The 24,759-nt window shown below is 36.1% G+C and overlaps 1 protein-coding gene across 27 annotated transcripts in view; it reads right to left on the reverse strand.

Annotated features, from left to right (window-relative positions):
• celf2 (cugbp, Elav-like family member 2) overlaps positions 1-24,759 on the reverse strand; it is a 327,757-nt gene that overhangs the window by 70,148 nt on the left and 232,850 nt on the right. For all 27 annotated transcript variants that reach the window (XM_059325582.1, XM_059325586.1, XM_059325584.1 and 24 more), the window contains one exon: positions 11,999-12,047. In XM_059325582.1, the coding sequence (XP_059181565.1) occupies positions 11,999-12,047 (49 nt within the window). The remainder of the gene's footprint in view (positions 1-11,998; positions 12,048-24,759) is intronic.

The raw sequence follows: 24,759 nt of genomic DNA on the forward strand, positions 1-24,759 counted from the left end.
GAAAACTCCAACAAAATGTGGGAAAATAGAACGAGACAGAACAAAACAGCAATCAAAAAACAGTGGAAGGAAGAAAAGGGGAAGAGAGAGAAAACAAAAAAATAAACTTGCGTTTTTTCTTGTTTTTATGATTTTTGTCATTACAACTGTGCACAAGAGACATGTTTGAGTTGTTCCCACTATAGCCATGATTGTGCTGATTTCATAGAGCCGCAGGACTTATAGATTTATATAGATTTTACATAATGTAGTGAATTACAAGGACACATTGAGTGAAATGTAAATAAAGCAAAAACCGGCTTGTTGGGGTTTGCACAAAGGCATGCTAGCTGTTTCCCTTTGTTTCCAGTCTTTGTGCTAAGCTACGCTAATCAGCTTCATATTTACAGAGGCAAATAAGGAGGACCTATTCCATTTCCTGTGCATCCATTATTTGTGCTTTGTCTGGAGGACACCAGAGGACAAGCTTCCCATTGCACTGGAATCAACTTTCTAAAAAATTTAGTTTGGTGAGAAGAACAAAGCGAACAAAAGATGAAAAAGAAAAAGAAAAAGAGACAGGAAAAAGTTAAAATAGAGACAGAAAACTCCAACAAAATGTGGTAAAATAGAACGAGACAGAACAAAACAGCAATTAAAATACAGTGGAAGGAAGAAAAGAGGAAAAGAGAGTAAACAAAAGTATTTATCAGAGAAATTACATTTGCGTTTTTTCTTGTTTTTTCTTGTTTTAAGTTGTTCCCACTTCTCGCCATGATTGTTCTGATTCCATAGAGCTGCAGGTCTTATATTTATATAGATTATATATATATTGCATTGAAACACAAGTCCACAATGAGTAAAATGTAAAAAAAAGAGCAAAAATGCCCTGAAATGGCTTGTTGGGGTTTACACAAAGCCATGCTAGCTGTTTCCCTTTGTTTCTAGTCATTATGCTAAGCTACACTAATCAGCTTCATATTTACTGTACAGATTCAAATAAAAGGGACCTATTCCCTTTCCTGTGCATCCATTCTTTGTGTTTTGTGTGGAGGAAACCAGAGGACAAGCTTTCCTGCTGCAGTGGAATCAACTTTCTAAAACATTTAGTTTGGTGAGAAGAACAAAGCGAACAAAAGATGAAAAAGAAAAAAAAGACAGGAAAAAGTTAAAATAGAGAGAGACAACAGCAATCAAAAAACAGTGGAAGGAAGAAAAAGAGGAAGAGAGAGCAAACAAAAAAATTAAACTTGCGTTTTTTCTTGTTTTTATGATTTTTGTCATTATAACTGTCATTTTTGTTCCCACTTCTAGCCATGATTGTTCTGATTCCATAGAGCTGCAGGACTTATACATTCATATAGATTTTATAGATTCATATAGATTTTATATATTGCGGTGAATTACAAGGACACAGTGAGTAAAATGTAAAAAAAAGAGCAAATATGCCCTGAAATGGCTTGTTTGCATGGGGGTTTGCACAAAGAAATGCTAACTGTTTCCCTTTGTTTCCAGTCTTTATGCTAAGCTACGCTAAACAGCTTCATATTTACTGTACAGATACAAATAAAAGGACCTATTTCCTTCCCTGTGTATTAATTAATTGTGTTTTAGTGGAGGAAACCAGAGGACAAGCTTTCCCGCTGCACTGGAATCTTAAAAATTTAGTTTGGTGAGAAGAACAAAGCGAACAAAAGATGAAAAAGAAAAAAAAAAACAGGAAAAAGTTAAAATAGAGAGAGAAAACTCCAACAAAATGTGGGAAAATAGAACGAGACAGAATAAAACAGCAATCAAAAAACAGTGAGAGGAAGAAAAGAGGAAGAGAGAGCAAACAAAAAAATTAAACTTGTGTTTTTTCTTGTTTTTATGATTTTTGTCATTATAACTGTCATTCTTGTTCCCACTTCTAGCCATGCTTGTTCTGATTCCATAGAGCTGCGGGACTTATAGATTCATATAGATCATATGTATTGCATTGAAACACAAGTCCACAATGAGTAAAATGCAAAAAAAAATGCAAAAAATGCCCTGAAATGGCTTGTTGGGGTTTGCACAAAGAAATGCTAACTGTTTCCCTTTGTTTCCAGTCTTTATGCTAAGCTATGCTAATCAGCTTCATATTTACTGTACAGATACAAATAAAAGGGACCTATTTCCTTTCACGCTGCACTGGAATCCTAAAAAATTTAGTTTGGTGAGAAGAACAAAGCGAACAAAAGATGAAAAAGAAAAAAAAACAGGAAAAAGTTAAAATAGAGACAGAAAACTCCAACAAAATGTGGGAAAATAGAGCGAGACAGAACAAAACAGCAATCAAAAAACAGTGGAAGGAAGAAAAAGAGGAAGAGAGAGCAAACGGCAGACAGTGTGAGAGAGAAGACGAAGACAGACAGAGTTCATGTATTTCATCATGCCATCTGCTGCCTCTGATCAATGTCTCATTATCACTTCAACACCGACGGCTTGCTGAGACTCTCCAGCTTGTCCTCTCTCACCCTCTTCCTCCCCCTGTCCTCCCTCCTGGGTTCCTCCTCTCCTTCTCCTGCGCTGACACAATCCCTCCTTCTCCGGTGCAATCTCCAGGAATGTGAGCCGGCTGCAGGTAACGCTGAGAAACTGTCTGCACCGTTTTAAATGCATGTGTGTGTGTGTGTGTGTGTGTGAGGTTAAGTGTGAATTAGGCTGAGAGCGAAATCCTCATCGCTTGCAGAAACAATATGTGTGTGTGTGTGTGTGTGTGTTTATGTGTTCCCACCACATTCAATGTAATGCTAATCCAATTCATTTTTAATGAGGAAACTGTCAGCTCTTACCGCGAGGCGAAAGAGATAAGCGGTCTGTTGCACTCTGGGAAATCAATAGCGCACTTGTTTATTTTGCTGTTTGAATTGTTTGTGTGTTTAAAAAACAAACCGTCGGGATACGCTGCCAAGATAAGTGTTGTTTCAAAAAGCTTTAACTCCTTTGTACACAGCGTGTGTGTGTGTGTGTGTGTGTGTGTGCATCACTCCAGAGGAAGATTACCACAAGTCTAACAGCAATGTAATTAATTTACTCTGTGTCGATAGAAAAGAAAGAGAGGAGATATCGTTACAATTGACTGTTTCTGTGTTTTCGGACGAGGCAGCAGGCGGGCGGGCGATAAGACTCATAAAGCCGCTCTGCTCTGGGATGATCTGGAGTCAGCTTTGCATTCTGGGATAAACTGGAGCAGAATTGGCTTCATGCTGAGTTTCAACACATTAAGAAGAGCCACAAAAAAGTTTAGTGAGGAGAGAAAACACTGCTGAACGTTCACCGATAATGCTTTTATTGTTAGGTTTTTCAAAGTAATGAATTAATATTATGACATAATGACTTTGTATCTCAGAATAAAGAGTCAGAGTCTCAAACATAATGAGAAGTCATTATTATTGACATTATTTTTTGTCATATTACATCATTTTGTTTAGATTTTAAGTCATTTTAAGGTAATTTATTTTAGATACAAAGCCATTATTTTGTAATAAAATTCCCAAACTAAGTCAATATTTTAAGATAAAATGTATCATTTCTCTTAGATAACAAGTCATTATTTTGTGAATTTAAGACATAATTTCCAGATACTGATAAGTCTCATTAATTTGAGATATTTTGTATTTAGGTTTCTCAAAGAAATGAATTAATATTGAGACATAATGACTTTCTATCTCAGAACTCAGAAAGTCTCAAAAATGCTGAGAAACGTTTTCAAGTCATTATTAATGAGAAAGTATCTCATTATTTTAAGATTTTAAGTTAATATTTTGAGATATGAAGCCATTATTTTGAAAAGGTTTCTCTATTATTTGAGATATTTTGCCATAGTTTTGTCATTATTATCAGATATTGAGTATATATTTTGAGATACAAAGTCTCACAATATTAGTTCTAAATACTTAATCAGTATTCTGAGAAATTGTCTCATTATTTCGATATTTTAAGATATTTTATCATTATTATCAGACACTAAGTCAGTATTTCCAGATCTTAAATCAAGTTGCTCAATAATTTGAGATATTTTTTTATATTCTTATCGGACATGAAGTCTATAGTTTGAGTCAGTCAATATTTTTTAGATACAAAGCCTTTTTTTTTTTTTTTTTAAGTTTCTCATCAATTTAAGCTATTTTATCATTATATTCAGTCATTATTTCCAGATATTTTGAGAAATTATCAACTTATTTGAGATACTAGGTCATTTTTTAAAAATTTTTTTAGATATGAAGCCATTATATTGAGTCCCTCATTCATTTGAGATGATAATTTCCAGACACTAAGTCCACATTTCCAGACAGAATCATTATTTTGAGATACTAAGTCTTTTCTTGTGATAAAAAGCCATTATTTTGAAAAGTTTTCTCATTAATTGAAGATATTTCTTTACTTGTGCTGCACATGCTGTACTGTATTAGTCCCTCATGTCACCTTGTTTGCTACGTCATTTCACCAATAAAATATAATATATATATAAAAAAAAGATCTGCTGACATTAAGAAAAAATAAATATCAACTTCTCTTTGAAAAGGTATCCATAAAAAAATAAATAAAAAAAAAGAGACTCCCAGAAAACCCCAAAAAACATCCCAGATAATGTTATCTCTGTGTGATAGCGTCCATCTCTCCGTCTCTCCGTCTCTCCGCTCACTAAACTAATAAAGCAGTGAGCAGCCATTCGTCACTGTTACAGCGACTCTAACGCTGGGTTTATTAAAGGTCATTACCATTAAGTGGATGGATACGTTACGTATGGCCTGCTCCATATTTCACCGTTCTGGCTGTGAGGAGTGGCTGCTTTATTAAGTTCCGCCATCGTTACCCCGACGGTTATGTCTTATAAAGTCGTATTTCGCCATATTTCAGCGGAGCGGATGATGGCTTTCAGAAGGATTTCTCCCCTGCCTTGCTTGGATACTGTCGTTTTATTGTATTCTCCCGCGGTGGACAGTGATTTAGCAGGTGGCTTATGATGCTCCTCCATCGTCTCACTCCTCGGTGATGTAAAGTTATGGCAAACACACACACACACACACACACACACTGACAGGGCTCTCGTAGGTGTCAGGAAAACCTCAAATTAATGAATTAATATTGAGACATAATGAATTTGTGTCTCAGAATAAAGAGTCACAGTCTCAAATATGATGAAAAACATTTTCAAGTCATTATTATTGATGTTATTTTTGACATATTACATAATTTCTTTTAGATTTTATGTTATTTTGAGATATCAAGTCATTTCTTCTAGACACAACGCCATTATTTTGAAAAAAGTTTCTCATTAATTTTAGATATTTATTTATTATATACAGACTAAGTCAATATTTTTAGAAAGTATCTCACTTCTCTTAGATACCAAGTCATTATTTAGTGAATTTAAGTCAGTCTTTTATTTTGAAAAATTAAGCCATTATTTGAAATTTTGTTCAATTTTGTTTCTTTTTTTGGTCATTGTGTTTCTTTATTAAGTAATTTTGTTATTTTTTCTGTCATTTTGTGTCTTTTTGGGTAATTTTGTGCCTTTTTTACAATAAATTTGTTTCTTTTTTGGTGATTCTGTGTATTTTCTGGTCATTTTGTGTCTTTTTTTGTAATTTTGTGTCTTTTCTTTTTAGGGATTTTGTGACTTTTTAAAAAAAAAAAAGTGTGTCTTTTTTGAGTAATTTAGTTTTTTTCTGTCATTTTGTGTCTTTTTTTTTGGTCATTTTGATACTGCCTCCAGCGGCCCCCAGGCAATTGGAGTTTGAGACCCCTGTTCTAGATACAATGCCATTATTTTGAAAAAAAGTATCTCATTAACTTCGGATATTTATTCATTATATACAGACTAAGTCAATATTTTGAGAAAGTATCTAATTTCTCTTAGATATCAAGTCATTATTTAGTGAATTTAAGTCATTATTTCCAGATACTAAGCCTTTTATTTTGAAAAATGAAGCCTATATTTAAAAAAAAATTCTCAGTAATTTGTAATATTTTGTCATTATTACAAAACCCTAGGTCAGTATTTCAAGCTTGTAAGTTAATACATTTTTATCAGACAGAAGTCTTTATTTTCAGAAAGTTCCCATAATTTTGAGATTTTAATTCATTATTTCGAGATACTTGGTCTTTTCTTGCAATACAAAGCCATTATTTTGAAAAGGTTTCTCATTCATTTGAGATATTTTGTCATTATTTCCAGACACAACATTATTTCTATAAATAAGTTTATATTTTGAGATTTTTATTGATTATTTCATGATATTATATATTATATAGGGTTACACACACACACACACACACACACACACACACTGACAGGGTTCTTGTAGGTGTCAGAAAAACACCTTTAAAAATCCTGTACCCCGATTTTAATGGTCACTTCATCCAATCATGCTTTTTTTCTCCTCTTTTTTTAAAATATCCATTTCATATTCTGCTCGATTACTCATCTTTAAGGGTCACTTCACCCAAATTGCACAAACACACATTTTCTCACTTAACCATGCAAATAATTTCTGTTCTATTTGCCAAAATAAAATTTCAGATATGTGCTGCAGAGATTCCTTGAGCTCTGCAACCCTGAATAATCTGCAGACATCTCTGGCAACAAATTCAAAATAAAAGAAAAAGAAGCTGTGAGGTTTCAGCTCTGGGAGAAATATGATGCATGTTGTGCTTTTCAAATATACTGTATTACATTTTTAGGTCAACAAAATTTCAATTAATCTCTGAATTTGAGGTATTTTGCCATTATATCAAGGCACTAAGTCATTATTTGAGAAAGAACCTCATTATTTTTTACATTTTTAGTCCTTATTTCAAGATACTAGGTCCTTTTTATGAGATACAATGACATTATTTTGATGTTTGTCAACAATTTGAAATATTGTATCATTATTTCCAGGCACTAAGTCAATATTTCTAGATAGTAAAGTATTAATATGAGATCCTAATCCATCATTTTAAGAAAGTATTTAATTATTTTGCGATTTTAACTCATTCCTTCCAGATACTATGGCCTTATTTTTTTAGGTACAAAGCCATTATTTTGAAAGGTTCTCATCAAATTTGAGATATCTTATCATTATTTCCAGATATTTGAGACATTATCGCATTATTTTGAAACACTAGGTCATTTTTTTTGTGGTACAAAGCCATTATTTTGAAATTTTATCATCAATTTGACATATTTTATCATTATTTTCACATACTAAGTCATTATTTTGAGATACTTATTCACTATTTTGCGATTTTAAGTAATTTGTTCCAGATACTAAGGCTTTTATTTGAGATACAAAGCCATTATTTTGAAAGTTTCTCATCAATTTGAGTTTTAAGACATCATTATTTTCAGATATTTGACAGAATGATGTCATTATTTTTCGATACTTGCAAATTTTTTTGATATATGAAGCCATTATTAAAGAAAGCGTCTCATTATTTTGAGATTTTATGTGCTGCAGAGATTTCTTAAGCTCTGCCACCCTGAATAATCTGCAGAATTTAAAATAAAAAGAAGCTGTGAGTTGTGAGGTTTCAGCTCAGGGGAAACATGTTCCTGTTGTGCTTTTCAAATGTACTTTATTACATTTTTAGGCAAACAAAATCCAATTTATCTTCGAACCATTTGAGTGGCCACAGAAGCAGCCATCATCTTTAAACATCATTCCATGAATGAATTACCAAGTGGGCCCTGCAGGTCAAGGGGACCCTGAACCTTTAAGTTGATTTGGTTAGTTTAGTTTCCACAGAAAACAGACAAAAGAGGGGTCAGCTTCAAAGACATAAATTGTCCAGAGGCCAGTCTTTTCATAATCACAACAGTGAATAAAACCGAAAATATAAACTCTGCGGAGGCAACAGAGGAAATTACATTCCATGTTTTTACAGTTTTGGGGCGAATCGACCCTCGAAACTGAGTCATCAAGCAGAAATTTAAAAGAGAAACTAAATCCAATTTGGTTCAGAAACACCATTTTCCCTCTGCAACTCCAACAACATTGTCTTTTTTTTATTTTCCAAATGTACCTCGACTAAATATCACTGAGCATAATGGACCTGACAGAGTGTTACTGCTGCATCAAAAATGAAACCAATTAAAAACCGATCGCAATAATAGGAGCAACAAAATACAGCACTTGTAAAAAAACGTCTTTAGAGAAACTTTTAAAGCATTAACTGTTTTTTTTTGGTATATTAACCTCCTGAGAGCCAAGCTTTTATTTGGCATGTATTGTTAGTTTCTCCTAGATATTTATTTGGATTTGCAGGACCTGATAAATACAAATACTAAGTATTGTCTTTAAACAGGAAGTTTAGTTTTTTGAAAAAAATAATGGGTTAATTTTTACTGTATAACACAATCATTTCACCAGTATTTAAAACTTTTTATTTCCTTACATTTACACCCTCTCTTTTGGAAAAACGATGGTTAAAGTCTATGTGTTCTCAAATGAATACTTCCTGATTAGCATTGTCGTAGCTTTTTGCTAATGCTAAAAACAGTAAAACTTGCACAGAATATCAAACTACAAACATTATTAAGCACAAATAAACAAGTTTTCACCATAAATATGATCAGATTTTGTACTTGGTCCACTTTTTTTCTGGGGATAAACTGTTGATACTGCCATCTGATTTTTACACTGATTGATGTATTGTGCTTTTTCTAGAGTGTGTACTATTGAGGACAATATGTTATACACTGTAAAAAATTATTCTTTAGTCATTTCATTTTACTTAATATATTTGATAAAATGTATTAAATATGAATGCGTCCTTTATTTTGTGGCAGTTGTTTGAGTAACTTTAATATAAAAATGTTTGAGATAGAATCTACTTATTTTGATCACATTAAATATAATCTTTATGTGTATGTAATTCTAAATCAAGAGAATTTTGAATTAATCCAACACGATAGAATAGGTCCGTTTTTAATTGACAGGCACTAAAAAACATAAAAAAAAAACACAAAAAACAAAAAAACACACAAAAACACACACACACACACACACACAAAAAAACCCCACATAAAAAACAATAAAAAAAACAAACAAAACACAAAAATTAAGAAAACACAAAATATACAAATAAAAACAGACAAAAAGAATTAAAAAACATTTTAAAAAACCACAAAAAAACCACACTGAAATTACAAAAAACCCACATAAAAAAACATTTAAAAAAAACACAAAAACACAAAAATTAAGAAAACACAAAAACACAAAATATACACATAAACACACAAAAAATAATTAAAAAACACAAAAAATTACAAAAAAAACCCCCACACTTCCTGTTAAGTTGTTACTAACTCAACTTGTAACGTAGTTAGATTTAATTAATAATATTGCGTGCAATCTGTTGCCTCAATTTTATTGAGTAGCTATTATTTATCTTTTTGTACAGTGTAGTTGAGCAGAATTAACTATAAGGTCCAGAAAACCTAAAATGAAATGTCCACATATGAGGATGCAGGATCACAGGAGGTTAAAATAAATTTATTAAAAAAAAGGGATTTAAATGTCATAATTCCCCTCCTTCCACTCTCCTGCAGAACATTAAAACACATCTCCTGACTCATGCTGCACTTGAAGGTGGATATATATCATTTTATCCAATCAAGCATGAAGCCTCACATATAAAACCACTTGACCTTTTTTATCTCGTGGGTTTGTGCTACAGTATGTAGGTAGCAGGAGGGTCAAGGGTCAAGGATAGGAGAAAAACCGTGTTTATATCTCCAGGAGTTATTCATTTCTACATCTTGTGATTTTAATGCAGGTGAGAGCGGAGTGGGAGGGTTACCGCTTCAGTTCCCTGTGGTTCTCCGGAGACTCCATGATTGAAAGGTCATGCCCACTTCAGAGCAATCAAACCAAATCACTCCTGAAATTATGCCTCCTGCTTATGCATTCTGTTTCACTTTACAGAGGAGGAAGACGCCTCAGTAACATCTGCTAAAAACAATGCAACGACAGAACTCTAAACAGTATTTGTGAGCTGTTTTTTAAAGACTTACAGCAGGGATGGGCAACTTAAATGCTGCAGGGGGCCACAGTTTTTCATGTTCACTACCACAGGGCCACATAAAGGAGCATGCACTTAACCAGATATGATGAAACTGCAATTTTAAATATGTTTACAGTGCAGTAACTTAACATATTTTATGCTCAAATGTATGATTTTTTTGCGTGTTTTTGTCTTTTTTGTTCATTTTGTGTCTATTTTGTTCATTTTGTGTCTTTTTTTGTTCATTTTGTGTCTTTTCTGGTCATTTTGTGTCTATTTGTTCATTTTGTGTTTGTTTGTTTTTTGGTCATTTTGAGTCTTTTTGTCATTTTGTGTCTTTTTTGGTCATTTTGTGTCCATTTGTTTATTTTGTGTCTATTTGTTTACAGTGCAGTAACTTAACATATTTCATGCTCAAATGCATGTAGAACAGTAAAAAAAGGAATACAAAAGGTTTGAAGCAAATAAAAAATAATCACTTACTGTGATTTCTTTTTTTTTTTCAGTGCAAGAACAGCAGACCAACATTAATTAAGTAATTTTGTGCATTTTTAGATTTTGTCTTTAGAAAGCTGCTCAGACAACAGCAGCGATCCAAATGTCGTCCATGTTTGTTTGATTTTTCCTCTTTTTCTTGTTATTCTTAGAGTTTTATTGGCGGGTGGCAAACAAAAAAATGGTGAATAACCGCCACCAACTGGTCTGTTTGTTTACCCTTTAAACTGTCACCCTTGCAAGATAAGATAAGATAAAATAAGAAAATATATCATAAGATAAGATAAGATAAGATAAGATAGAACTTTATTAACCCCAAAGGAAATTCTGGTTCCAGATTGCTCCAAAAGACGACAAGGAGCGAGTCTGGAAGGCGGCCACCCGTGATGCTGCTGGAAAAGTGTGAGAGTTTGATGCTTTCACTTGCTTTCGTTGGTTTAACAGATAATAGTATTTCATTCTTTCAGTCATCATACAAAGATTTGCTGAAACCATCATGTAGTGTGTTCTCCAAGTCTTTTCAAAATCTGTAAAGTGAAAGTGTGAAAACACAACTGTGCATGACACAACTGTGAAAGTTGTGTCATGTGTCCCAAGTTGAAGATTGGACAAAATGTCCTCACTTTGCAAAAGTGTCCTCAATGAGTTGGCTACAATCGTGTCCTGGTCCCCACTTTGTAGGAAGGACAAGTATGTGAGTACAGACAGAGGGTTCTGTCTATATACATATTTATAAACAAATGAACCTCAGAAGTATAATCTCAGAACTGTGAGAAAGTCCCTCGGGTCCGGAAACAACGTATAAGAAAACTATAGGATAAAAGCAGCCGTGTCCTTTGAAGACCCCGGTACTTCCTCTGGTGTATACGGTCCAACTGCTTCCTCGTTAGAATGAGAGGGAACGGAGGCTCGCTATAGGAAATCAATTCAGAACTGGATCTGCAATATGTAGTTTGGAAATGGGGTGATCTGAGGACGGGGTGTGTGACAGTGCTTGTGTGAGATATATGCATAAAAGCGATTATGTGTGTGTGTGTGTGTGTGTGCGTGTGTGTGTGTGTGTGTGTGTGTGTGTGTGTGTGTGTGTGTGCAGCGAGAGGAGGGTGCCGCAGCATGTTTGTATGAGCGAGCAGCCACAGGGGAGACGGGCTGGTTCACCACGAGGCCAAAACGATTCAACTTTCACTGACCTCCTTCTGAAGCACCTTAATAATTCATCACACGTATAAGAATATATTTATATATATCAGCATTTCCCCCCTTCTCTCTCGCTCTCTTTCCATTTCTTCATCCCTCGCTATGTCTCTCGCTCAATCTCTTCCCCCCCCTCCAGTCCCTCGTCGCGTCTGCCAGTCAAGCAGCGAGCAAACACATGACTGAGATAGCTATTACCAAGCAAATTCAAAAAGGCTATTGATGCATGTGTGTGTGATATTGATGTGTCTGTCGTTATGTGTGAGTGTGTGTATGTGTGTGTGTGTGGTTGTGTGTGTGTGTGGCCACTCACCATTAGATTTCTCACTGTCTGCAGGTTTCATCTGAATTGGGTGGTGCATCTGTAGAGACAGAAGAGAGGGACAAAATATATCAAAAGCTGAACACAATCAGACGTTATTCACACTTACACTCAATATTTCAGGTGCCTCTTATACAGAATAGATCCAGACATGGTTCAAACATTTAAAAGGCATCTCAGGTCGCAGGATTTATAATCTAATTGCACCAGCTTCGGTTTTTCTGGCACCAGTTTGTTAAAAACTGCACAAGAACACAAGAGGAAAATGAACAAATTGGGCCTTCCAATACCCATAAAAACAAATATTTAGCATGCCAGAAAGAGATTCACTAAGTCTAAATACATACTATATCAAATGCATTTCATCACATTTTGCAGTATGCAAGCCAGAACGCTTTTTCTGGCTTTGCTGACCCACAATCCTCTGCACAGCCGAAGATACATCACATCCACAACAGTTATATGAGCAAGAGGGTCAAAGACACAAGATATGTTTACTGTCACTGTGTTTGGAGCAAGCCTATAGCTGCAGAATTATCAATGGAAACTATAGGAGTATAAGAGAGAGTATAAAAGAGGTAGAATAATGAAGCAAAGTTCAGGGTGAAATGCTGTGATGGAGCCGTATGTCTTCATTGTATGCAAGAGTATGTTGTCTGTATATGCAGCACAATGTGTGTGATTTGGAATGTAGCATTGAACAAGATTGTAAGAGAAATATCAAACACAGGAAGTGAGAAAATCAGAAGAAGAGAGCAGGAGAAGCAGAAAAACAGCAATTTAGCAGCAGTAGCTTCTGAATACCTTGTGCTAAAACAAGCTTAGCTATGAAGCTAATAACTAGCCAGCCGATAAAAAACACATTTGTACATGACGCTCACTTACTGCATTCACATATTGAGTGGTTGCATAGACAAGGGTTGAGATAAATGACACAAACAACAGGACTAAATGCCATACATGTCAAAACTGCTACAATTATGCAGTTTTTTCAGAAACAAGACTGCTAAAAAAGCTTTGATTAGCTTTAGAATTAGCCTCACCCTGTTCTTTATTTCCTAACCTTAGGATAGTGGTTTTAGTGCCTAAACTTTACTGATTTACAGCACTAACAATGTGTTTTAAACAGCATTTATCACATTGCCACATTTTGCAGGATATCATACTCATTGCACTGCTAAAGTTCTTGCAGGAAGTTCTTGCTTTAGTCAGTTTGACGGATCATGTAGTCTGTGATCATCAGTGGCAATAAAGAGTGTGATCCCCAGTCTTAAATCTGATAAAACCAGTCATGAGGTGTGTCCCCAACTGAAGATTGGACGAAATGTCCTCACTTCGCAAAAATGTCCTCACTGTGTAGGTTACAATCATGTCCTGGTCCTCACTATGTAGCAAAGACAAGTATGAGAACACAGCGTACATATTGAAGCATAACCCTGTTCTTTAATTCTTAATGTTAGTGCCTAAAATTAACTGTTTTACACCACTAATAATGTGTTTAAAACAGCATTCATCACACGTCACATTTTGCTGGATATCATACTAATTGCCCTGCAAAAGCTCTTGTAGGAAATCATACAAAAGCTGCAGGTTTTTACTACATGATTATTGCGATATTGACTGAAAGTTTGAGATAAAAACACCATTTATATATCTCAGTCAGTCAAATGAATCTTTAACTGTGTTCATTGAACGGTTTGTCTCTTTTTTTAAGCAAATAAATTACACTCCAGATTAGGTGTAGGGAGGTAGAGAGAAAGTCTGCAACCATAACTGTATAAAAGCGTACCAAAATAACAATAATACTTAAAATCAGATATTTGGTTGCACGGAGACAAAAGAATGTGAAAGTTGCACAGTGTGTCCTCAGCTGAAGATTGGACGAAATGTCCTCACTTCGCAAAAATGTCCTCACAGTGTCGGTTACAATCATGTCCTGGTCCTCACTACGTAGGAAAGACAAGTATGTGATTGCAGAGTGCAGAGAGATGGCTCTGTCTGTTAACATATTGAAGCATGACTCCATTCTTTATTTCCTAACCTTATGATAGCGGATTTAGTGCCTAAAATTAACTGTTTTCCAGCACTAACAATGTGTTCTTGCAGGAAATCATACAAAAGCTCCAGATTTTTACGACATGATTATTGTGATATTGACCAAAAGTTTGAGATAAAACATCCTGTATATATCACAGTCAGTCATATTAATCTTTAACTGTGTTAATTGGACGTTTTGTCTCTTTTTTAAACAAATAAATTACACTCGAGATTAAATATAAGGAGGTAGATAGAATCTGTACCCATAACTGTATAAAAGAGTAAAAAAAGGGACAATTACATTTTAAAACAGATGTTTGGTTGGACGGAGACAAAAGACTGTGAAAGTTGTGCAGTGTGTCCCCAGCTGAAGACTGGATGAAATGTCCTCACTTCGCAAAAAATGTCCTCACAGTGTTGGTTACAATCATGTCCTGGTCCTCACTACGTAGGAAAGACAAGTATGTATGTAATCATACAAAAGCTGCATATTTTTACTACATGATTATTGTGATATTGACTGAACGTTTGAGATAAAACATCCTGTATATATAACAGTCAGTCATATTAATCTTTAACTGTGTTAATTGGACGTTTTGTCTCTTTTTTAAACAAATAAATTACACTCGAGATTAAATATAACGAGGTAGAGAGAGTCTTTAACCATAACTGTATAAAATAGTAAAAAAAAGGGACAAATACACTTTAAAACAGATGTTCGGGGGGATTGAGACAAAACAAGAGCAGAAATAAATGATTTAAGAGGTGCTGCATTATTCGCACAACATCATTATATGTGCATTATTAACACGATATCAATATGTCATTTTTTAAATATCACGGTTATCATCAATACCTCAACACCTCTATTCTGTGTCAGGTCTCATTATTTCCTCTTTACACACCCGTGGAGTAAAGATTACCGATGCAGCTGTGAAAGATGGATGTATTTACTGCTAATCGAAGCTCGGGTCACTGAGGTGGATGATGGGAAATCTCCCTGTGCGAAAAAAAAAAAAAACCCTCACAAGGTTATTCCAATGCATGTCTAAGATCCCGTGTAACATGTTATTAGCACGTATCTGATCGCATGCCTTTACATTTACACCTGCGATCAATAATGCTCTCATAATGATCCTCCTGCTTGGATCTAAATACATATTCATTCTGACTGGTGCATCTCAGGTCAGAGGGAGTGATTCTGCACGTGTCCTTTCAACTTGCCGGGTGCATTTTTTCCTAATAATGTGCCCAAACTGTACAGACGTTGATCACAGTCGATGCAGAGGCATTTTGGTTTTGCATGCATTTGCAAAATTGCATTTATTTGCATTTTTTTCCTTCCCTTCGGAGATACGATGGGGAGATACAGATTGCATGTTTATGCCAGGTGTAAATGGGGTCTAAATGCCTGCATTTACACTTGTCTTTTCAGATACTGGTTATCTCTGTGATGTGCCTGAGAAGCTGTTTAATGGAGCTGAATGATGGATGTGTTTTTAAGGTGGCGGGTCTTCTTTTATGGAAAACAAGAAAACACTTCACAGAGGAGAAGGCTTTGTCACCTCTCTCTCTCTCTCTTTCTCTCTTTTTCCACCCCCTCCCTTTCCTCAAGCTCTCCTCCTCTGTCCCTTTTTTTATTCCCTCCATCTCTCTTTCCTTTATGGGAGATTATGTGGCTGTTTGATCTGCGGAGAGACGAATGACAGTGATTCTCCAAATCTAGCCCAGTATCAATCACACTCAGAGTCAAATACCAGCGGAGAGTGTGAGTGTGTGTGTGTCCGCAGGAGTGTGAGTGTGCCCCGTCTTACCCATAACGCCCCTGGGCTCAGTCACGCTGTGACAGAAGGCTTTGATCTTCCAATTCTATCACACACCTTTATCCCAACTCTCTCCCTCTTGCCTCTTGCTCTCTTCCTTATCATCCTCACTCTTTGCTTTTTTTTTTTTTTTTGTCTCCCAGACTTGTCCCAGACTCACACACACACACACTCACACACACTCACACACACTCACACACCTCGTATGGCCGTTGATTAGTTCCCCAACCTGCCTGATGGGGGCAGTCAATCATGGAGAGGGAAGAAACAAAGAAAGACACCGTGTACCTGCAGCTGATACTGCACACCGTTACAGACTTCCTCCAGAATATCAGCAAAAAAAAGAGACAAACAGTCTCATCACTGCAGCCAGACAATTATAGCACACAGTGGAACAAAACAGTTGGAACAATTCTAATGTCTGACACACTTTGTGGTGCATTTTGGGCAGAAATGTCCGCATAAAAGCAAAGAAAACTACAGTAAAAGAAGTGGAAGGAACAAAGAAAGAAATGTTCATACAGGCATGCACACTGTAAAAAAATAATATTTTTCTAAAAATGACTGTATTATTTTACAGGTTTATTCAGCATTGAGTGCATTATTTAAAATAGTTATAGATTTTTACAGTATTTTTCAATTGCTTAATGGTCTTGATTGTTAAATTACAGTGAATTATATGTATATGAAAAATACACATATTGGTGAATGTAAAATGAAGGCAACTTTCTGTTTTCTTATAGTAAAACTTTGAATTTAATGTAACAAACATGTATAAAAAATTGTAAAAACACTGTATGTACATACATATGTATTTATATATTTGAATGCAGTTATTTACTGGATATTATCTGCATTTTTTGTTATTTATTTGAAAGTAAGTACCAGAATTTTTACATTATTTTACAATTTTTTAAGGATTTTTTATCACAGTATTTTGTGAATTTTATCACAATTAAAAAAAATATTTGATTTATTTATTTATTCATTTATTTTTTTACATTTTTTTTTACAAACTGTGACCACCAAAGTGTGGGATATTTTTTGTAGGCTGACCAGCTGATCGACCAACCAATTGACTGATCAACTGACAGAGTGACCTATAGAGCTGCTGGTCACAGCAAAATAAGACAAAAAAAAAAAAAAAATAGAATTGGGAAAAAGAATTAAATGAAAAAGAAAGAAGGACGAAAAGTTTGCATCAGGTAAAAATGTAAAAAAAAAAAAGTACTTTACAAAAGGTAGAAAAACAGAAAGAAAACTTGTCGTATGCAAGAAAAAACAAGAACATTTACGTTGTATTGTTGAACGCTTTTGTCAGTTTCTAGAAAGAAAAACCAGAGTGCAAATTAAATAAGAAAATGAAATTGAAATAAAACTCAGAGATGCTTGGGTGCTTTAACTTGTACTTTGCTGTTCTGCCAGCCGCAAATGTCTGCATGAGGGACGGAAAAACTGAAGATATGAAGACAAAGACGCAACAAAGGCTGATAGAAAGACGAAAAAAACAAAGACGTAGCAGACAGTGACAGAGAGAGAAAGAAAGAGCGTCTGAGAAGGACAAAAGGATCAGGAGGAGAAACAGAAGGAGGGAAGAGGGTCACAGAGTCTGGACCGACCGACAGGAATAGTGGCTGAGCCTCCAGGCTGCAGGCTCACTACAGTATCACTGACACAAGGACAGATGCAGGGACATGGATGAGAGCTGTGAGTGTGAGTGTGTGTGTGTGTGTGTGTGTGTGTGTGTGAGTGTGTGTTGAAGCCACATCAAAAGCAGTAAAGTCATGTCAAAGCCAACCTGGAAGTCACATCGAGTCAGTTCTCGTTAATCCATTTCAAAGTCTGTCCTCTAAAGGCAAAAAGAGAAAACAAAAAAACAAAAGCGGTGACAGCAGCCGCCGTGCCGCCGTCATTCACTCTGCACACACACAGCCCGGAGCACACACACACACACACACACACACACACACACACACACACACACACACACACACACACACACACACACACACACACACTCTTGTACTTCTATCTTTGTGAGGACCCGCATTGGAACAGTGGATTCCCTAGCAAGGTTATAATAGTTTTATTTTTTATTTTTTGTTGTGAATTTTTGTTTTCAAATTCAGTTAGTTTTAAGGCTATGGAGTCTTGGGCTATTTTGTCCATTTTTGAATCCTTTTCATGTCCTTTTTTGGTCATTTTGTGTCTTTTTTTAGTCATTTTGTGTCTTTTTTTGGTCATTTTGCGTCTTTTTTTTGTCATTTTGTGTCTTTTTTGGGTCATTTGTGTCTTTTTTTAGTCATTTTGCGTCTTTTTTGGGTCATTTTGTGTCTTTTTTTAGTCATTCTGTGTCTTTTAATTTTAGTCATTTTGTGTCTTTTTTAGTCATTTTGTGTCTTTTTAGTCATTTTGAGTCTTTTTTTAGTCATTTTGCGTCTTTTTTGGGTCATTTTGTGTCTTTTTTTTAGCAATTTTGTGTCTTTTTTTAGTCATTTTGTGTCTTTTTATTTTAGTCATTTTGTGTCTTTTTCTTAGTCATTTTGCGTCTTTTTTTGGTCATTTTGTGTCTTTTTTAGTCATTTTGTGTCTTTTTTAGGTCATTTTGTGTCCTTTTTAGTCATTTTGTGTCTTTTTTTTGTAATGGGGTATTTGTTGGGTGAGAGATTAAAAGAGGTCACAGTAAATTTATTGCCTTCATTTCTTTTATTATCCATCTTCATTATGTATGAAAATGTCCTCACTTTGCAAAAATGTCCTCACTCTGTTGGTTAAAAATGTGTTCCGGTCCTCACTATGTCGGAAGTACAAGAACACACACACACACACACACACACACACACACACACACACAAACAACACTCACACAGGTACAAAAACTCTGTCTGCTTTTCAGGCGTCTCCTCCTCCTCAGGTCTGTCTACCCAGAATGCCCGGCGGGTGGCGGCGCTGTCGACATGTTTGATCTCGGCGAGCTCCTGCCGAGACCCACAACGCAACACTCTCCTCCGCTATCCCACAATTCCACAGTGCTGTTTCTTCTCGCCTGGCAGGCCCACAGCCGCAGTCTGCCATTCATTATGCGCTCAGCGGGGGCACGGCAAAACTACTAAGTCCTCATAAAAAAACACACAGAGAGCCGAAAACTTCAGCACGTAGAGCCATGTGTGCAGGCGGCGTGATGCTGCGCTGGCATTTAGCTTTACAAATGTATCTGTCTAGTCAGGAGGCTGTTTAATCCACTTCCTGTTACCCTTCATCCTATGTGGAAGTTCATTCTTCCTCTTCTTCAGTCTGCAAATGATCATTTTTCTTTGAAATATTTAATTAAAATACACTAGCGCTCAAAAGTTTGGGGTCATCTAGAAAATGTCTGTGTTGATTACCATTAAAACAATTTTAAAATTATAGCACACAGTGAAACAAAACAGTGGGAATTTTCTAATGTCTGACATATTTTGTGGTGCATTTCGGGCAGAAACGTCCACACAAAAGCGAAGAAAACTTCAAAGAATGAAAGAAAAACTAGAAGAAAGAAACAATCTTTTTGAGCTGCAGCCACATAAAGGCATGAACAGTTTTACATTGTATACTATTTTCCATAAATGTACTGTATTATTTTAGTGCAAATGGCACAAAAAAGGAAATTATTTTAATTTAAAATATTAATATAAAAAATTGATGTTGAAATCTGTAAATTAATATAATAGGACATTCTAGATTTTTTTGTCAGTATTGTACAGTATTATTCAATTGCTTATGTTAAATTACAATGAATTCTATGTAAAAAAAAATGGGATATAATGGGATATGATATATATTTTACAGCATTATTCAATTGCTTAATGGTCTTGAATTACAGTTAATTCTATGTAACTATACAAAAAATACACATATTGCTGAATGAAAAATAAAGGCAAATTTCTGGGTTTTTTTTTTACAGTAAAACTTTAAATTTAATGTAAAAATAAGTCAAATGAAACTGTTAAAACACATGCAAAACACTAAATATACAGATATATGTACGTCTCTGCAGAATAATAATAAATCAGAGCACGTACAGTTGATGAAAGAGTTAATGTAATTTCCTGTTGTTGATGATTACGTCGTAAAAAAGTTGCTTGTAATGCATCCTCAGTTCACTCCAAGTAAAGTGTCACTGTTTGTTTTTTAATCATTTTTTGGAGCTCTTGAATTACAAACTGCAGAGTTCAGCTCTGATTGACTGAGTCACGCTGGGCCGCGCTGTAAAATACATGATAAATGCACACCTTTGAAAATCGATTAACATTTAATTTACATATTAATGTACCAAAAAACTGAAAGTCACCACGAACAATGAGTTGCTAAGCTACCATGTTGTCCCACTGTTTAAGAACTTCATTGCTGGGAATAATAATAATAACTTCCCCCTTTTTTTCTTTTTTGCAGCTCTACAATTACTGCAAAGCAATGTGTTACATTTATTAGCCTGCTATAAAATTGTTTAATTTATCTGGATTTGTAGTTTGCTCAGCAGCAGCTACATGGGCACCAGAATCAGCAATGATTGTTTGGAATCAAATTTCACTTAATGACTTCATTCATCTTACACATGGGGTAATTCTCATTTTGTTTCAAGTTCTTTTGAGGTTTGAAGTGGAGTTCTTCCGCCTGACTAAGTGCTTCATAATGTCTTCATCACTGCAAGTCAGGCTCAATGAAGAGGCTGGAGCAACTATTCATTCATTCGTTACTCATTTCTCTGATATCCAATGAGTTTTAGCAAAGGATTTATGAAAGAAGTGGCCGTAGTGCCTTAAACCTGCATTCTCTCTAATGGCCAGCAGGGGGCGACACCACTGGCTGCAAAAAGAAGTCGGATTGTAGATAAATCTATGAGAAATTAACTTGATTTATGACCTCTATAAACATCCTCATAATGAGTTAATGGTCTCAATTGTGAGTTTCAAGTCTTTTTCAATACAGCATGATGTTTATTTTGTAAATGATGGTTCCATTTAGAGTAAAATAGACGATAAAGCAACATATGCATTAATGAAGAGGCTGGAGCAACAATTCATTCATTTATTAATAATTTTTCTTATATCCAATGAGTTTTAGCAAAGGCACCTAACCCCCCACACTGGTTCATTGGTGTGTAAAAAAAAAAGAATGGGTTAAATGCTAAGTTTGAATGTCCCCATTGTGGGACTTATAAGGGATCTATCTTAAATTAGCATCATAGCTAACTAAGTGTTAGCTCATAACTTCCTCGTCCAAATATGGTCACCTCTGACTGCAGGAAAACATGATGGCAACTGCCAAAATTGTGGCTTCAAAATGATCCCACCCACCAATCAATGGACTATATCCATAATTTTTTTTTATACAGTCTATGGTTTTAGCCACTGGTTAGCATTATGTAGATCGCTCACTAACTGCTAGTTCTATGTAAAGTTATATGAATATGTATATTTATAGTGAATGTGTAAATAGACTAGACTCTTCTTTTTAGCCATCAGAAAAAACGATGTGATGAAGACTTCAAGTCCAACTTTTTCAGGAGGGATAAATGATCCAAAATAGTATATTTGTTTATATTTTGGAAAAATGCCAGCACATGCAGGGGTTAACATTACAAGTTGCTCATATCTTAGTATAATGTGCAGTAGTAGAGACTAACTTAGCTTAAAATATGGACAGAAACCTGAAGAACTAGATGTAGGTCCAATATTGACTCTCCTTTTAGCTCTGTTTTTGGCCTCCACCAACTGCTGGGCTGGGTGGTGTCCAAAGGTTTAACCAGAGCTTGTTTGCTAATAACAGAGTATATAAAAGACTGGATCATACAGTAAATGTGCTGTAAAACCAAAGCAGGCTGAGGCAGGCTAATATAGTTGGTAAGCACTCTGTGGGTTTGTCACTTTATTTCACACAGTCATTTGATTCGCTATTAATCCGAAAATATCGAGTAATTGAGCTTTAATTCGTCTGTGGGCATGACAAGTCAAAATTGTCGCCATGCAAGATTAGCTTATCCAATCACCAGAGGACATTCATCTCAGTAAAAAGGCGAGATGAGTGGAACCAGAAGGTCCACATTACAGCAGAGGGATCAGAGTGCAGCGGGCAGCCAGGATGGATTTTACGACCTTCCAGTTATGGGACAGTCTCTTTAATCACCCGTCCTTCCTGGCGGAGACAAGGTGTCTATCTGCCGGAGTAGCTGACACCCACAACCCCCCTTCCTCCTTACAACTTTTCTATCTTTATGACCTCATCATGTGCAGAGATTCCCGGCAACCTGCCTGGCGATCTACGTGCCAATCTCCCCTCCTCCTCGGCTAGTAGTTAACCCTCTGAGCTCTGAGCCTATTTTGGCCGTTTTTGAATACTTTTGATTTTGCCCCTTCATGTACCACATAAAAAAATGTTTACTATACCCATATTTGGTATCCATTTTTTCTTCACCTATATGATCTGACATGTTATTTTCTCACTTTAACCTACTTGATCAACGTATGAACTGTTTTGGAACTTAAAAATGTAAACATAGAACACAAATATGAACATATAAAAAGGTAAAAGTTAATTCTAATAAAACTTTATACAAAAAAAGTCCCATAAAACATGTATATTTATAGGCTTTTTTTACTTTGTGATGCCAGCTAATGTGACCGGCTAATGCGACTGACTTATGTGACCGGCTAACGTGACCGGCTAACACGACCGGCTAACGTGCGACCAGCTTTTTTCTCACTTTAACCGACTTGCTCAACATATTGAGGCTAAACATCATGAAATCCGAGTTGAAAAACTATACTATTTACTACAATAAAAACCACAAATAAGCTCAATGAACCGTTTTGGAACTTGAAAATGTAAACATAGGATACAAATATGAACATATAAAAAGGTAAAAATTAATTCTAATAAAACTATATTAAAAAAAGTCCCATAAAACATGTATATTTATAGGCTTTTTTTCCTTGTTTGAGAGCTACACCAACTCTCAAATATTTCTGTAATATCAAATTAAAACTATCATATATTTGGTTTTACATGACCTGGGAATGTCAAACAAAAACTGGGAGAAAGTTTCAAGTCTGTACTTTAGAGTGAAGTTGACAGCAGCGCTCCATGTGAGCTCTTTTTTTTATAAAATGTCACGTGATCTGATCAGGACGCCACCATCATAGACCCCAGAGGGTTAAACAGCCTCCTAGTGCAACGAGTCAAGGAAACTCTACACTTCCTAAATGTTAACTGCAGCTCCTGGTTTAAGGTTTTTCCCCCCGTCGCCTCCTCCCCCCCCCCCACCTCCTCTTCCCCCCCCCCCACCACCACCACACACACACACACACACACACACACACACCTCCTCCTCCCCCCCCGTTGGCCACCAACGTCTTCCAGAAATGCCCCGATGCTTAAAAGTTCAGAGGTCGACCTCTCCTGGAGCCAGAGGACTAACTTGAGGCTCACGCTGGGAATAGGACGAGTGTGTGTTCTGCAAGGAGTGTGTGTGTGTGTGTGTGTGTGTGTGTGTGTGTGCCCTTTGCCAGCACCTTCAAAGCAACAGCCAGCTTCACATGACCAGAGTGTGTGTGCCAGAAACTGGGGAGTGCACATACTGTACGGCACCAAACACCACCCACTCTCTCTCTCTGTCTGTCTGTCTGGGTCTCTCTCTCTCTCACACACACACACACACCCTCACACACACTTACGCACACACACTTACGCACACAGACGGCGACCACACACTCTTCTCCTCCCTCTCTTCTGAAGGTGTGACGGTGAGCTGCTGGGTCAAAGTCAGGCAGATGGCCCTCGCAGTCGGGATTCAATATCAGTGACCGAGACCGTACGACCGACCACACACACACACTCACACACACACACACATACACACACACACACTCGAGTGTGTAGCATCACACACTCGAGTGTGTAGCATCCACGGCACACACACGACCTCTAGACGGTAATCATAGCCGATAAACACAAAGACGCCTCACCTACGTTTCTGGAAAATACTCTTTCTAATTCTGCTAAAGAAAACATATTTCATCATACTTTTGTTCACTTATAAAACTGGTCAAACTCAAAATTGTTTGGGGAAAAGAGACAGAAAAAAGACGAGGAACAATAGATTTCATCCAACATAATCACACTGTGAGGCCAAGCTGTAATTGTCAATACTTAAAGATACAAAAGTAAAATTAAAGGACTTATATTTCCATCAGTGGGTATGGTATTTATGCACAGTTTACCCTTTGCTGCTTGATTGACAGCCATAATTACCATATTTATCTTTCTTTTTTGTTCTTGTATTTTCTTTTTTAACGCCGATAAGGTGGTGATGTTTGGTGCAGTTTGTTTGTTTGTTTGTCAGCAGACTTACAGAAAAACTACCGGCTCCGTTTACAGCAGACTTGGTGGAAGGTTGAAGCACGGGGCGAGGAGGCACCCATTACTTTATGTTTCGAATCACATGGCAGATGCACAAATTATTTTCACTTCTCTGTAAAATCGTGTGATAATGGCATTTGTGCTGCATTCATGCCATGTCAGAATAATCGTAAAAATGAGTTTCCCGATTATATTTCATGGCTCAGCTGATCTGCTGACACTGGAAACAGCTACCAACATGTTGTTGAACCCCTTTAATGATGGATGGTGAGCACTTATTTTTCAGAAACTGCTGAGAAAACTTCCTTATTGTCATTATACTGTGGAAAACCACCCATTCTCTTAATTATCTAGGTCTCTAGTTTGTGGTTGAAAAGTTTCATGAGGCTGCAATTATCCTAGAGGTCCCAGAAGCTCATTTTATACGATGAAATGCTTCTATGGGGACGAACATCATGAAGAAAATTGGGCTCAATTAATCCAAAATCCACATCT

Source organism: Centropristis striata, chromosome 22 (genome assembly GCF_030273125.1).
Source record: "Centropristis striata isolate RG_2023a ecotype Rhode Island chromosome 22, C.striata_1.0, whole genome shotgun sequence".
NCBI lineage: Eukaryota > Metazoa > Chordata > Actinopteri > Perciformes > Serranidae > Centropristis > Centropristis striata.